General features: G+C 35.2%; 1 protein-coding gene and 1 pseudogene across 1 annotated transcript in view; both read right to left on the bottom strand.

The window, feature by feature from the left end:
• Positions 1 to 17,310, bottom strand: part of Dnah12 (dynein axonemal heavy chain 12) — a 159,757-nt gene that overhangs the window by 110,384 nt on the left and 32,063 nt on the right. Inside the window, exons 18-25 of the mRNA XM_042679922.1 lie at positions 14,084 to 14,269; positions 12,447 to 12,647; positions 9,870 to 10,064; positions 7,327 to 7,448; positions 6,945 to 7,227; positions 4,339 to 4,458; positions 3,963 to 4,119; positions 2,817 to 2,989 (exon numbers count right to left, since the gene is read on the bottom strand). Coding sequence (XP_042535856.1) covers positions 2,817 to 2,989; positions 3,963 to 4,119; positions 4,339 to 4,458; positions 6,945 to 7,227; positions 7,327 to 7,448; positions 9,870 to 10,064; positions 12,447 to 12,647; positions 14,084 to 14,269 — 1,437 coding nt within the window. The remainder of the gene's footprint in view (positions 1 to 2,816; positions 2,990 to 3,962; positions 4,120 to 4,338; positions 4,459 to 6,944; positions 7,228 to 7,326; positions 7,449 to 9,869; positions 10,065 to 12,446; positions 12,648 to 14,083; positions 14,270 to 17,310) is intronic.
• On the bottom strand, positions 13,129 to 13,798 carry LOC122107881 (annotated as a pseudogene).

Below are 17,310 nucleotides of genomic sequence, written 5' to 3' on the forward strand. Positions count from 1 at the left end.
CATTCCTGTCTCACTGTTCTATACTTCATTTACCAGTAAGTAGTGTTGCTGTCTACTTTGGGTTATGTATAAATCTATACATTCTCTTTTTCTTAGCTAATGTTTAAGTTTAGCCATATTTGAATGGGACTCTACTTTGACTTGAAAAGTGGCTAGAAACATTTAAAAGCATAGAAATTATAGTTTTCTCTGTAACTATAACATCTGCTTCACAAAAACTATCATGAGAGTCTATCCGACTTAACTCTTTTTAGAGAAAATAGAGTTAAGAATCAAGGTTGTATATATAGGAGAATAGGAGCAATCCACCTATTTTTGCTATGAGCCTAAATTGGCTCTAATAAATAATGTCTACTTTAAAATAAACCTGTGAAATGGTCATTTTTACATGACCGTTTTAGATATAAGCTTTCATGTATGGGTGCATTGCAGCCCACCACAGACAACTAAGTAAATAAATCAGTCTCAACAGAGGCTGCACTGCTAATGTCCATTAATTTGATTGCTGGAAACTTTAGGCTTTTCTTCAATTTCTGGAAAATGCTCACAAATATTTCCCCTTCATTTTAACTAATAAATGTATTGATACATATTTCTAAGTCTAATGTTGATTTCAAATGTTTAATGTGATTCTGATTTTTATAACTCAGAGTTGTCAACTTCTGCCTTAGAGCACATCACAGTGTCTCATTTCACTAAAGTGCCAGATATGGCATTGATGCTTGGGGGTCATCTGTTCAATAAATATTTAGGAATACCTATGTACTCATTTGCCACAGGGGTACAGAATAAAACAAACATGGTCCTTAGCCTCAGGTAATTTCCTGGAAAAAATAGAGGTTCTGCAGACATGTTTTATCATAGAACCTTGGGCATGCTACCCAAACTTGTTTTACAATCAGGCCATTGTATTTATCTCCCAATTGCTATGAGTCTCGACTAAAAGCAAATTGTAGCTACTCTTTTCTCCTAAGAACTGCCCTCAGCTAACAGGAGCTACCACTTCAACAAACATTTGAAGGCTTGCTCATGCCCCTGAAATTTACTAGTAATTAACCAATGAAAATAAAGGAATACAAAAGCCAGACTGCTTTGCCTTAAAGTGGGATAATTTTGTGATGCCATTTAAAGCTCCATTTGAGAATTAGTGTGGTTATACATCTGTGATTATACATCTGTTATACAAACTACTAGTTTGTTTAGTTTTTTTCCCAGCTCATTCTGCTTTCCTCATTTCCTTATAGTTGTTTTTTTCTGAGAGCATTTCCTAATAAATTATTTCTACAAGAATCTTCATTTCATCTTTGCTTATGGAGAACTTGAAGACACTTCAGTGTTTACTATCTATAATCCTAGTTATGCCTGTAATCCTAGGTAATCCTACCTACCTCTAATCCTAGCTACTTGGAAAGTAGAGATCAGGATAATTGAAGTTCTTGGCTAGCCTGGAGAAAAAGTGTGTGAGATCTCATCTCAGTAAATAGCTGAGCATGGAGGCACATGTGTGGGATCCCAATTATGCAGAAAATGTGAATAGAATGATTGTGGTCCAGGCTGGCCCAGGCATAAGTCAAAAAGCCAAAAAGAGTGGGGGTGTGGTTCAAGTGATAGAGCATCTACCCAGAAAGCATCCGTATGTCTTTGAGTTCAAACCTTAGTAACCCCTCCCCAAAAAAGTACAGAACATCAGCTGGGCACAATGGTTACTCAGGACAATAAGAACTTGAGGATCAAGGTTTAGAGCCAACCTAGCAGAAAAGTTCCAGAAACTCCATTGCCAATTAACTAGCTAAAAGCTGAGCTGGAGTCATGGTTCACCAACAATCTTAAGCAAGAAAGCCAAGCAAGTGAGAGGCCCTGAATTCAAGTCCTAGTATTGGGGGGGAAAAACACAAAAATGAGAATGCCTACTGAAATTTAAATTTCAGATAAATAAATGTCTCTTGCAATATTTAAGATATACTAAAAATTAAGTCACATACCATATAATGATGTTTCCGTCAACAATGCACTGCACACATGGTAATATATACCAATTTAGCCTAGGTATACAGAAGACCATACCATCTAGTTTTGTAAACTATTTATCCACTTATTTATTCATTCATTGCTGGTACTGGGGCTTGAACACACCTTAACCACTCTTACTTTGCTTTTTTGCTGAAGGCTGATATGTTGCCACTTGAGCTCATACCTCTACTTTCCATACCACTTAGGTTTATGAATGTACACTCTGTGCTGTTGGCACAATGACAAACTCATCTAATGATATATTTCCCAGAATGTGTCTCTTATTATTAAATGACATGATAGTATTTGTTGGTTGCAGATCTGCCTGCAAATCCTGTATTTATCTGGCTACCATATTCCTGCAGTTGTAATAGTGATAGTTCATCTTGCATAGTCTCTCAATCAGGCACAGACTTCATCACCAACCTCTACATTTCCTTTCCTTCCTTCCTTTCAGAGACACTAATTCGTAGTTCTAAAAGCCAAATGTGCTTTTCTCATCTTTCTATCATCTCTCTAGTAACTGAACTACAAAAATAAGTGCTATTTTCTGCAGCTTTATTTTGTCTTTATATTTCCAGTCTTTCCCTTTTTCTAATTATTACCAATGGAAATGATTCATGATGTTTATACAGTAGACTTAAATATTAAAAAGAAAAAAGGAAAGTAAATAATCATTACTATAATTGCACTTTAAGAGGATCTGGGATGAGGAAGGTATATTACAGATAACACAATAAATGAGGATCATCAACATTAAATTTGGACAATCTTTAGTGTGCAAATAAAATGATTTAAATACATACCAATGTTCTGTAACATCTATCAGTTAGAGGGGTAATGACAAGTCGAGGTGAGTTACCAAGATATTCATAAGCATATTTTACATTGCAATTAATGATACGAACTCGAGCATTCTCATACTCCCAGTAATAACGAAGCTGAGCCAGCCACTGGAAATCTGTATCGTGTGAAACACCTAGAAAGAATTAAACATACAATCCTTAAATTGAAATAATTTCTTTTTTTTTTTTTGATTGTGGGGCCTGAACTCAAGGCTAGCACTCTACCACTTGAGCTACAGCACCACTTCCGGCTTTTTCTGCTTATGTGGTGCCGAGGAATCAAACCCCAGGCCTCATGTATGCAAGGCAAGCACTCTACCACTGAGCCACCTTCCCAGCCTCCTTAAATTGAAATAATTTCTAAATAAATATTGTAATATTTTTATGTATAAATTTTTGTTCTTGTTATTATAAAGGCCATGTACAGAAGGGTTATAGTTATATAAGTCAGGCAATGAGTAAATTTCTTTTTTTTTTTTTTGGCAGTCATGGGTGCCGTCCCTCAGCTCTTCAGCTCAAGGCTAGTGCCCTACCACATGAGCCACAGAGCCACTTCAGGCTTTTTCTGCTTATGTGGTACTGAGGAACCAAACCCAGGGCCTCATGCATGCAAGGCAAGCACTCTACCACTGAGTTACCTTCCCAGCCCCATGAGTACATTTCTTTTAGACAATGTCACCCCTTCTCTTGTTCCCAAATTTTTCCCCCATTTCTACCCAGAAGTTATAGAACTCATTTTCAACATAGTGTATAGTGAGTACCACTGCTGCATTTGTTCATTTTTTGTCCTTCCATTTCTTTGCCTCCCCTTACTCTCCCAAAGACAGATAAATAAGATGAAAAAACAAAACAACAACAAAGAAAAAACTTCTTTTTCCATTTCCTGGAGTTCATTTCAATAAATATTACTTTATATAATCAGAGGCACAGAGGCATTGTCTAATCTTTTATGACAATAAATATTAAAATTACTCATGCCTCTCAACTTATAGAAAATAGCATAGAAAAAGATTCTATGTAGAGAAAAACAAGGACTTAGAGTATAAGTTTTTGTTTCTTAGAAGCTGTCAATACTTTACCTTTAATATTAGAGAAAAAGTCACATACCTGTTTCAATCATATCCATGACCACATCTCTAGCATGAACATCAATTGTAACCAAAGCCCCTAGAGTAATCCTGGTCTGCTTAGATAATTTTCCTCTTACTAGTTCTACAATATCATTTAGTTGATACTGGAGTTCCTTATAGTACTTCTTTAAACCCTACAAAATAATAAAGCAATTTAATTGATAATATATATAGTTTAAAACATTTTATATACTGACTCATTTATGAAAGAAAATACTGGCTAAACCTATTAAAATTAAAATTTTTCAAAGAACTGCATCATTCTAATGAGGGAATTATGACTTTGCAAAAAAACAGAAAAGTTAACTATGAAATATGAAGAAAATACTATTAAAAATCAAATAATACATTACCTCTGTCCCACTGCTTATAACTTCCTGTGTCTCAGAAGTCCAGAACATTTGAGAAACACAAAGTACAACCTGGCCAGGCCATTCTCTAACCCAGTCTCTTCTTGCCGATTCTGGATAAGCCTATGTAACCAAAATGAATGTCTAATTTTAAAAGATTGCAGGAGGAAAAGAAGCCAGTTTTTAACAATAAAAATGTAATATTTGTAACATTCATAGGTTAGAATCCATATAATCTTAAAAACCTTAAAATATTTTTTAAAAGACCTGAACATTAATGGCTACACTTTTAGTTTTTTTGTTTATTTATGAAAGTATGAAAAACTGGGTGCCAATATGGTAAGACTGGATTCTCTCTAGATAGATTTGATTATTGATTCTCCTAAGTTTACTTTTTTATGATCTTTATGTGCCTTTTGTGGATTAGTCATCAAATTTTTGACAAAGAATAAATATTACTTCTAATATAATGAAAATATAGATATTTCATTAAAGTGTAGAAGATTCAAATGAATTCTTTATATTTACATTATTCCTTATATTGATTTATATTAAAAAGAACACTATATAATCTATTTTAGAAACTGGACTAGGAGAACTCATATTATTTTATCCATAACTTTTCTAAAAACTTGTATGACCAAAGTCTATTTGTTCAATCATGCAAAATTGAATATTCTATGTTTTTGAGTTCAAAGTATGTTTTCATTTGCTACTAATATTTTTACATTTAAAAAGGATTTAAATATTTTTAGAGAAAAACAACCATCATTTAAATTTGCTACAACTTGATAAAAAAGGATCACATCAAACCTAAAAGTTTCTGTGTGGCAAAGGACATAGCTAGCAAGCTAAAAAGAAAACCTAAGAGAATAGAAGGAAAAAAAATTTAATTAATAAGGTTTTTTTATTGTGAAAATACCATAGAGGAGTTATAATTACATGAGCAAAGTAATGAGTACATTTCTTATCAAGAATTGTTGCCTCCTCCTTTGTTTCCCCTTACCATCCCTGCCCTCCCACTTCCCACCCCCCTACTCCTCACCCCTGGAAGAAAAATTTTACCAGCTATACAACAGACAAGGGCCTAATATCCAGAATATATTTAGAGCTCAAAAAAATTAAGCCCTCAAACAAACAACTCAATTAATAAGGGGGCTAATGACTTAAAGAGAGTTTATTTCTCCAAAAAAGAAGTAAAAATTGCCAATATCTTTGTCCATAAAGGAAATGTAAATCAAAACAACAGTGAGATTCTATGACTCCCCAGTTCTAATGGCAGTTATCAAGAAAATAATAACTAATGCTGTAAACCTGTTTACTTTGCTACTTTTTTCTAATTTTTCTTCTGTCACATCATCTTATATTCAAGTTAATACAAGGGTCTTCTAATGAATCTTCATATTTTCTGTGACTAATCCATCATTTATACTATAGCCACAGTGGCTAAAATTATTAGTCAGATTACATCTTTCCCATGACTAAATTAACTTGTAGCCTTCCATTACACTTAAAAGAAAGTTAAATCTCTTGTCTTCCTTTCCAGCTTCATCTATTTCTTCTCTTCACTCACTCTGTAAACATTGCTGTCTTCGGTTTCTCAAAAATCCCTGGCTCTTTTTTGATCCTGGGGTATTTACCCAGATTACTCACATGCTTTTTCTTTTTTTGGGGGGGGGGGCAGTCCTGGGGCTTGAACTCTGGGCCTGGGTGCGGTTCCTGCTGATCCTGAGCTTCTTTTGCTCAAGGCAAACACTCTTCCACTTGAGCCACAGTGGCACTTCTGGCTTTTTTTGAGTGGCTTATTAGAGTTAAGAGTCTCATAGAGTTTCCTGATCTGGCTGGCTTCAAATCAAGATCCTCAGATCTCAGCCTCCTGAGTAGTGAGGACTACATGTGTGAGACAGCATTACCCAGCCTTTCATTTATTCTTTAGATAGCCTATTTCCTATTTACCCTTCAGGTTTTAGTTTCAGTTTTGCTTCCTCTAAGAGCCAATCATTGGACCTTGGACATTCTTTTTATTATTCTTCCTTAAAATCTTCTTTCTCTTTATGTCAATATATATTCTTACTAATAATGTTTTTTCTTTAAATAGTTGTACAAAGCAGTTGCCTTTTACTAGTATTATTATTTAATGTTAGTTATAGCTGTACACAGTAATCCTAGCTCCCTGAGAGGCAGAGATACTGAGAATCATAGATGGAGGCCAGGAAGGGCAAAAAGTCATCAATACTCTTGCCTTAACCAATTAACATGCTTGCATGGTAATTGTAATTCCAGCTACAAAGAAAGTACACGGCATTCGAAGGCCCTCCCCAGGCAAAGCCACAAGACCTATCTGAAAAAATAACTAAAACAAAAAAGATTTCAAATGATAGAATATCTGCATAGCAAACACAAGGCCTTGAGTTCAAAACAATGGTACTGTGATGATGATGATGATGATGATGATGATGATGATAATGATGATGTTAGTAATAAATAAAAAAATAAGTAGTTTAAAATAACATGAACTTTAAGTTGAAATTTACTGAAACTCCTTGAAAATTTCTTAAAACACAACATTTGCAGAATATAGGATGTATATCAAACCATAGGAGACATACCAGCCTGGATGCAGCAATCACATCATGAATACTTCGGAGCATTAGGTCTTCCACTTGAATGAGCCACTTTTCTACAGCACCTCGTGCTGCAGATGTGGAAATAAGTTCAATAAGTACCACTCGTTCACCTTCAGAGCTAAACATGGCCTTGATATCCAAATTGGGAAGGAACTCCAACTTAGCAATGCCCTCGAAGCATTTTTTCAAGTGTGGCTGAACTCTAAGTGGATCTTTGGTCTCCGACAAAATCTCTAACATTTCATCATTAGATAAGAAGAAAAAACTAGAGAAAAACATGCAAATACAAAATCTTTAGTGATAACTGACCATACATTAGAAAATGCTTTAAAGTGTGGCCCAATTAATTGATCATCCATCATACCGAGGGAAGAAAAGACGTTTCTTTTCAAGATATGCATTAAGTCCTTTCATAATTTTCTCCAAAAGTTCATTGCAATTTTGTAGTTTTTCCAATAGACCTGTTAAAGAAGTAGCAGCAAGAACCTAAAAGAGAAATGTTTATTTTAAGAGACTTATATATTAGACATGTTACAAACACTCTATATTACATGTAAAAATCTTACATTTCAAAATGTTTTGAAATTTGTCAATGAAGTATCTTGTAATGAGAAAACTACTAAGATTAAATAAATCATATTTTTAACCAAGGACACTAGGAGTTATAGTGATCAAATACATTTTAATTTATCTTTTATTCTTTTGAATGATATGGGAATAGCCGTTAGGTTGGTGTGAGATTTAACACATAGTGAACCACAAACCTAACAACCTACAGCAAAAATTAGCAAACTACATTCCACTGGCCAAATCTAGCCTGCTGCCAGTTTTTCATATGGCCCATGAATTAAGAATATTTTTACTTTTACAAGGTTAGCTTGGCACCAGTGGCTCATGCCTGTAATCCTAGCTACTCAGGAGACTGAGAATTATAGTTCAAACCAGCCTAAGCAAGAGTCTAGGAGATTCAACTCTAAATAACCGCTCAAAAAGCCAGGAGTGAAACTGTTGCTCAACTAGTAGAGCTCTAGCCTTGAGAGAGAAAAAAATAAGGTAAGGAACAGCATTCCAACTCTCAATTCAAGCCTTAGTACTGTACTGGACAAACACACACACATTTAAAAACCCAAAACAGTATCTTCATGACACATAAAACTTCCAGTGTCTATAAAGCCCTTTTATTGTACCATAGACACACCCATTATTTACATATTGTCTCCCACTACTTTCTTCACTACAATGAAAAAAGAATTAAGCACTTAGAAAATGTACCTGATTTATGTAACTGTAACCCCTCACCTTTACAATTTTATTTTTTTGATCAGTCGTGGGGCTTGAACTTCAGGCCTGGGCACTGTCCCTCAGCTCTTCAGCTCAAAGCGAGCACTCCACCACTTGAGCCACAGCACCACTTCCAGTTTTCTGGTGGTTAATTGAAGCTAAGAGTTTCACGGACTTTCCTGTCCAGGCTGGCTTTGAACTATGATCCTCAGATCTCAGCCTCCTCTAAAAATATTTTTATTTATATATACATATATATGGGAAAAAATGATCATGTTTCCACAAAGTCTAATATTTATGATCATGCCCTTCACAGAAAAATTGCTGATCTCTGATCTATATGAAACCAAGTATGATTAAGTTTCTAAATTCAACAGGTAAGACAAAGACCTTGAAACTATTAAATTTCAGAATATTATTGACTCTTGGGGCTGGGAAGGTGGCTCAGTGGTAGAGCACATGCCTTGCATGCATGAGGCCCTGGGTTCGATTCTTCAGCACCACATAAGCAAAAAGAAAAAAGCTGGAAGTGGCTGTGGCTCAAGTGGTAGAGCGCTAGCCTTGAGCTGAAGAGCTGAGGGACAGTGCCCAGGCCGAGTTCAGGCCCCATGACCGGACCCAAAAAAACAGAATATTATTGACTCTCAATAAATCCAACACTTAGTAATCTAGGTTTTTACTCACCAGTGGAATAAATTCTTGTCTTTCAAGTTGAATTCTAGATTTTTTTAATTATATTTTTATTATCTTTAAATACTTGTACAAAGAAGCTACCATTCAATGAATCAGTTTTTAAGTACAATGCATCTTGATGAATGCTAGATTTTAAAAAGCATTGTATATATAACTTGACTTTTGATATTATAACCCCTTTGTACAACTCCTAAAAATAACAATAGAAAAGTAGATGTATAGCTACGGTCTATGTGTGCGTGTATGATAAAGCACATGGCCTGTCAACATTAGAATCGCATGCAATAGGTGCTATGCTCATGAGGACAGAGGCACAGGGATTAAGACTGAGGATATTTTTTTAGTTCATCTCTCCCCAGCATATAGAGGATCACTTGTTCTTATCCATTATTTCCCCATCTTTGTTTTATTATCTATTTAATCTCTGAGGCGAGGAGAACATAGCAGAAGTGAATTAAATGTACACTTTGAAGTAGCTCCATTACATAAATAAATATTAGAATTGTTCTACATTAATTAAAAATAAAATTACTTTAATGTTTTTAAACATTCTTGTGTTTTTATGAGCTTTCCAATCAGTACACAGTAAAGAGATTTTATCTTTGCTATCAGGTTGGGGGTGGAAGTGAATGCTTTTTTTTTTTCCAGTCCTGGAGCTTGAACTCAGGGCCTACACACTGCCCCTGAGCCTTTTTGTGCTCAAAGATAGTGTTCTACCACTTGAGCTTCCAGCTTTTTCTGAGTAGTTTGTTGGAGATAAGAACATCACGGACTTTACTGCCTGGATTGGCTTTGAACTGCAATGCTCAGATCTTAGCCTCCCTGAGTAGCTAGAATTACAGGTATGAGAAACCAGTACCTGGCTCAAATGTTTTCTTTACTATCTAAAAATAAAAATTCACCTACTCCGAAGAGAAAAACCAAACATTTCACCTTTGGATCTTTCGCACAAAATTTCATTATATCCTTCCAATGTCTGTCCACTGTCTGAAATTGACGTCCTTCTTCTGGCATCTGCTGCATGATGTCTTCAGAACAAAAGATGGGCTCCAAGTACAGCCACTGAGCTTGAACTTTTAACCATTCATCAATCGTTTCTTGTATTCGAATCAGACGGTCCTCCCAGGCCTTAATTAAAAGCATAATAAATTAAATAACCAAATTCCAGCTATTTAAAAAACTGTAAATTATAACAAAACTTATTTAAAATTCACAATATTTTTGTATCAATATAAAATAGCTAATAAGGTAGCTTGTGGGTATTTCACATAGGCTTAGAAAAATTTGAGGTCTGAGGTTTTCTTATATCATTGGAATTTACATTTGTACATGATTATAAAGTTATTTAAACCACTTCTCTAATCTGTAAAAAATATAGTCCAGGTTCCAAAAGAATATATCCTACTTTCAGCAGTGATTATTAACTTTTGTGGGTTTTGCTTTGTACATTTGACAGTATCTGGAACTATCACAATGTTGTTATCATAGCTGACAGGGAGAAGAAGATACTACAACTACCTAGTGGTTAGATACAGAAATACTGCCAATGTCCTATAATTGATAGTATAGTAAGAGTTCTGTACCAGAAGTCCAACTTCCAACGGCCCCAAAACATCAGGATCAGGCACTTGCCCAATACATCAAACAAAAAGACAATTATTATAAAAGGCAGCGATGAAGGGCACCAGCTATCCAATGAAAAGCACAGCTTTGCCACAGGAAAAGGCAAAGTAAGCAACTTCAGCCCATTTCCAGAGTGTAGACCTGAACATTAAATAGAGGAAAAAGTTGGGGCTGGGAAAGTGGTTCAGTGGTAGAGTGCTTGCCTTGCATGCATGAGGCCCTGGGTTCGGTTCCTCGGCACCAGATAAGCAGAAAAACCTGGAAGTGGTTCTGTGGCTCAAGTGGTAGAGCGCTAGCCTTGAGCTGAATTGCTGAGGGACAATGTCCAGGGGCCCAAAGTTCAGGCCCTACGACAAGAAAGAAAGAGAGGAAGGAAGGAAGGAAGGAAGGAAGGAAGGAAGGAAGGAAGGAAGGAAGGAAGGAAGGAAGGAAGGAAGGAAGGAAGGAAGGAAGGAAGGAAGGAAGGAAGGAAGGAAGAAGGAAAGAAAGAAAAAAAATTGGAGCAGAAAGAGAAAGGTATGAATAGTTAAATTATCCCTGGTAGAGTTGGCCTGATTGATCACTGTCTCTGTTGTAGTTTTGGAAAGAATTCCAGAGAAGCCGATATTGAAGGGAGGAATCTAGTTCCAATGGTATAATTACTGTTTATCGTTCATTTGCGAGAGAGAGTGTCATGGAAGTGTTGCTATTCGTTTCTTGAAGGTAGTTTCAGACCTTTGTTCAAAAGATGTTATTGATCAGTCCTGTCCTTCCCAGAACCCAAGATAGCTGCATATGAGAAAAGGACTCAGAGTAAAAGAGATAGATGTGAAACAGAGGCAGGGATGCCAAGCTTTTATCCAACTTTCAGTTAACTTGTGGGCCAAGTAAGAAGTCACTTTTTTTGTTTTGTTTTGTTTTAGCAGAAGCAGCTTCGAAGTACCTATTATAACTGAAAAGTCCCAATAACAAAGAATTACTTGGCCCAAAATATCAACACGGCTAGGATGAGAAGTCCTGCTCTATATCAATACAATTAAGAGAATTGTTAGCCGGTGCCGGTGGCTCACACCTGTAATCCTAGATCTAAGGATTGTGGTTCAAAGCCAGACCGGGCAGAAAAGTCCTTAAGACTCTTATCTCCAATTAATCATCAGAAAACTGGAAGTGGTGCTATGGCTCAAGTGGTAGAGCACTAGACTTGAGCTGAAGAGGTCAAGGATAGCTCCCAGGCCCAGGGTTCAAGCCCCATGACTAACAAAAAAAGAGAGAGAGAAAGAATTGTCAAAAGACCGAGAGAGAAACAGAAACAGAGACACAGAGACAGACAGAGACAAGAGGAAAGGAGAGAGAAAAAGACAGGAGAGAGGGAAACAGAAGAGAGAGATTGTTTTCCTTCCAAGTCTATCATTACCATTGGAGAAGAATTTAATAAAATGTATTTCTCTTCTCAAAACTGTTAGAGTTAAATGTCTTTGGTCCACTGCATATATTTCTACACTAATCTTTTTGGGTTTTTTTTTTTTATTGTGAAAATACTGTACAGAAGAATGGGTAAGATAATGAGTACATTTCTTATCAAGCATTGTTGCCTCCTCCTTTGTTTCCCCTTCTACACTAATCTTGACATATGCTTCTGTATCTTAATGAGTCAATTTTCTGATCATAGAAGTATTGCCTTGATATAATTTGAATAAACTGTTTAAGAGATGGGTATGTAGCTTCAGTAGTAGAGTGCTTACCTAAAAAGAATGAGGCCCTGAGTTTGATCCTCAGCATAAAAATCAAATAAACAAAGCTAGAAATGTAAAGCTATTCAATAAATGGACCTCTGTCCAAGAGAGGAAATATGTAATAAAATTACAATTTTCATAAATGACCAACAGCAGTCTATCATATATAATATACCTTGATCTCTTTCTCAAATGGTTTGATAAAAGGTGAGCCTCTCATTGTCTGAGTTTTTATAATTTGATCATCCAGGATTGCCTGAATCTCATCCACTGAAGAAAGAATACAGACTCCAGTATCACGATACAAACTTATATGAAAAGCAATATCATCCCAAATTGCCATCATTGTATGCATGCCTTTCTCTAAAGAAAATTCCTAAAAGGGAGAAATGGAGAAACAATGGGAAGGAAACTAAGAAACTTATTTCACTTACCTCTTCTAAGATATTCAATACGGATATCATGCACTACCCTATCATTTCCTTAAGATAATCTGTTACTACAGTAGAAAATCTTTTTGCTAGAAAAAATTTATTATTTTTTAAAATCCTAAAAAAAGTTTTTTAAGAATTCACTTGCTATAAAAACTACAGTCAATGTTAAAATGGACAACAGAATAAAATACTTCCTGGATTTTCTCTGAAGTACCCTTTCTTGTGGGAAAGCTGCAATCCAATCTTTTCCTTTTATTTCAAGACCTCTTTGTCTAGAGCCATACTTATTCTGCTGGAACACAGATACTTCACATGTATCTAGCCAGGATGATAATGATGGTAATTGAGGAATTACGCATTTATTGGCTCATCTTTTTGCCTTAGACTTTTTCAGCTTACTAATGTGAACTACAAAGTTTAGACTCAAGACATCATCTCCTCTGGGATATCCTCCTCATCATATCCATCATTGTATTTTGTCCTAATAGCTTCCACCAACTTAGTCAGAGTTCCTTTGTGTTCTGAGTTAGCCTATGTTGAAGGGAACCCTGGTACACATTTTCCTGTGTAGTAGCTATCTCAGCATGGCCTTCTCCCTGATGATGCAGTCAGGAACCTCCCATCTTGCAACAGAGGGCAATAGAATCCACATCCTTAACAATCAATGCCAGCTGAGCCTTTCTGTCCTCTACAAAGCCAGTGGCAGTACTGACCTCTTCTGGATGAATAGGTGGTCTCTTAGAGATGTGTCTTTGCCAGCAGCTTTCTTCTCAGTCTAGGCTAACAGGCTCAGCCTCTGCTCTGCCTACTGTACTTGTGGACAAGAGTAAGCAGTTGTGTGGCTGTTTGGCAATCAAAGACCTAGACAAAAGCTTACTTTCCATTGCTAGTACAGGATAGCCCTTTTGGGCTACAGCCAGATGTAATGGGGTCATTTAACAAAGTAGGTCAGATCCCTTTGGGGCTGGATGTTTTATCCAATTAAGTTCTTAGGTTTTTTCTCAAATAGAGGATCTACCACTTTCTTGGCCGCCTGCTTCTCTGTGGTAGCAGAGGCTCAGCCATCTTCTTTGGACGTCTTTCCTTTTGGCATTATATGCAACTGGAAAGACCCAATTCAGGATTCTTAATGGAATAATTATGTATTAGTAGTGGCATATCATCTACTCATATCAGAATGAGAAAGAGGTCAAATAAGCAGTTTCTAATTTAGATTCTAGACAAGCAAGCACCTTCTGTGTGTGTGCAATGACTTGAATTTATCATTTTTCTGTCCAACTCCTCCTCCTACCATACAATACTATACATTTTAAATAACAATAAAGTAACTATTAGATTAAACCACACATTTTATTTTTAAGCTAATATTTTTGCTTACCTTGCTTGCACCTGCACTTATCACTTCAAATTTATCTAAGTATGGTGCAAGGTTTAATTTTAGAACTTTTCTTAGTGTGGTACCAGAGTCTGGAGTCAAGTCATAACCTACAATTTCTGACATCTGTTTCCAGTGACGAGCTCTCATGCCTGGATTGCACAGAATGGAGACAGTAGGAATATATTCCTGGTAGCAAAAATATAAACAATAGTGTCATTTGACTTTCAAACACATAGATTTTATCAATGAAGACTTGACAATATGAATATTGCATTTATTGTTTAATGTAATCATTTGAGTATGGTCAAAATTTCAATTATATTTGAAAAAAGAAAAAAGTTCATCTGCAACAATAAGCATGCAAAAATAGCCAAGATAATTATTAAAGTAAAAAAGAATAACCCCTCATTCTTCTTGTTCTGTAAGATATTGAAGTATGTGATAACTATGGTAATTAAAGCTGTAGAATTTTAGAAATTATAAATTCTTACATATTAACATATACTCTTAAATATATGTACACCATGTGAATGAGAAAAAAGTATCTTACCAAAACGCTAAAGTATATCAAATCTTTATCTCTGAAGAATGAGATAAAAAAATTAACCATCTTCGTGTGCTTCCTACATTAACTGACCATAAAATATGTACTATAACAATATATAATTTAAAGTTACTTTTGTTTGAGAATAAAATATTCAATATTTTTCTTAAAAGCAGGAGCAAGATAACTATGTTAGTTACTAATTGTAACCAATAGTGTGTTGAGTGTCCCAGCCAGTCCAATAATTTTCATTTAAAAAATCAGGATTACATATTAAAAAATTGCGACTATTCAGTGGCTGGATATTAAACTAATAAAAAGAAATTAAGTTGAATTTTCTATATAGATATTCTATAGCCACAGCTAAAAATATACTTGACAAAAATAGTCATTGACAGTAGTAACAGCAACAACAAGAAAAAACAAAACAAAGTACCTGTGAAATCTGTGTGTGACCAAACATGCAAAGCTAGTTGGGAGAGTATTTTAACTTTATTAACTTTAACTTTTTAACTTTATTAAACAACTCTAAAATAAATAGAGATGTATACCATGACATATAAGTATCAAGGGGTTATTATCTAGGATATATTATTCTGAAATCCCATAAATTAACAATTGTGACAAACAGAACACAAATGGAAAAACTGGCCACAGAAAGATTCAAAGTCATAAATAGGAATTTAGAGAAAAAAATGTGAAAAGCAAGTAGTAGAAAGTTCTATGGGGAAAGGATTTTTTGCTCTACTTAGTGCTATATCTGAATTAACTATATAGAATATTACCAACTTATAAAACTCACAGTCAATACTGTTTAATGAAGAAAATACAAAGTTAAGATATAGATTTTAGAAATTGGAGATGTATACATTAAAATCACATTAATATATAATTTTATACCTACTAGAGTAAAGGAATTAAGTAACCTGTAATATAAAAGCAGGCCTGGATGGGAGTTTAAATTAACAGACGATTTGGCATTTTCTAGTAAAACTAAACAACCATATATTTTAACACTCAGCAATCTTATCCCTGGGTATATGTTCCAGATTAACCCTTGCCCACATACACTTAGAACACAAGACTATAAATAAGTGTTACAGGCACATGAAAATGTCAACCTAACTCATTAACCATCAGTGAAACACAAATTAAAATTACTATGAGTAATAATCTTTATCTATTAAAATGATTATTCTCAAAAAAGATAAGATATGGGCTGCGAAGGTGGCTCAATGGTAGAGTGTGTGCCTTCCATGTATGAGGCCCTGGGTTCGATTCCTCAGCACCACATAAGCAAAAAAAGCTGGAAGTGGCGTTGTGGCTCAAGTGGCAAAGCGCTAGCCCTGAGCTGAAATGCTGAGGGACAGCGCCCAGGACCAGAGTTCAGGCCCCATGACCGAAAAAAAAAAAAAAGATAAAATAGTAGAGATTATGCACTATTGGTAGGAATATAAACCAATACAACAATTATGGAAAATATATTTCTCAAAAAATTAAAAATAGCCAGGCACTGGTGGCTCATGCCTGTAATCCTAGCTACTCAAGAGGCTGAGATCCAAGGATCATGGTTCAAAGCCAGCCCAGAAAGGAAAGTCTGTGAGACTTATCTCCAATAGACTACTCAGAAAAATCCAGAAGTGGCACTGTGGCTCAAATGGTAGAGCTCTAGTCTTGAATACAGAGAAGCTCAGGGACAGCACCCACATCCTGAGTTCAAGTCCCAGGACCAGTAAAAAACAAAAGTTAAAAATAGAACTACCATATTATCCAGTGCCTGGCTATAATTTTTTGAGAAGTATATTTTCCATGATCGTTGAACGGGTTTTTTTGTTTTGTTTTGTTTTTTGGGTCCGGTCGTGGGGCCTGAACTCTGGGCCTGGGCACTGTTCCTCAGCTCTTCAGCTCAAGGCTAGAACTCTACCACTTGAGCCAATAGTGCATAAGGGTTCCTTTTTCTTCACATTTCTAGTATCTTATCTTTTTTGAGAATAATCATTCTAATAGATAAAGATGATTAATCACTCATAGTAATTTTAATTTATTTCACTATTGGTTTGTGATTTATGTTGATATTTTCATGTAGCAGTAATTTTACTGCTGAGAATGAATCTACAGGAATAAAATCAACATTTTTAAGAGGTTTGTTTACCCATACTTATTGTAGCATTATTAAAAGTAGCCAAAAAATATGGAGGGGGGAGAAACCCTATCTTCATCAACTGATGAATGGATAAAGAAAATGAGTCATATTTATATGTACACATAATTAAAATATTATTTAGCCATAAAAAATGAAGTCCTGCCATTCATAACAATATAGATACATCTTGAGAGCATTAGGCTTAAGTGAAACAACTCAGAGAAAGACAGATATTGTATGTTTGCAATTATATATAGAAGCTAAAAATGTTGAACTCATAAAAACAGAAGAACAAAGGTAAGTACAATAAAAAGATATTGGTAAAAGGGTATCAACTTTTCAGCAAGATAAGTTATATCCTAAAGGTCTAGGGTACAGCATGGTGACTGTATCATTGAATCAAGAAAAGATGAGTGATAAACATTTCTGAATATAACTGCAAAACCTTAATAGAATATAAGCAAATTATACACTTAAAATAATAGAAAATATTAGTGAACAGTAAACTATAAAAATACTAAGTACTTTTAAAATACTAGG

Source organism: Dipodomys spectabilis, unplaced genomic scaffold (assembly GCF_019054845.1).
Source record: "Dipodomys spectabilis isolate Male_0828 unplaced genomic scaffold, ASM1905484v1 ptg000054l, whole genome shotgun sequence".
NCBI lineage: Eukaryota > Metazoa > Chordata > Mammalia > Rodentia > Heteromyidae > Dipodomys > Dipodomys spectabilis.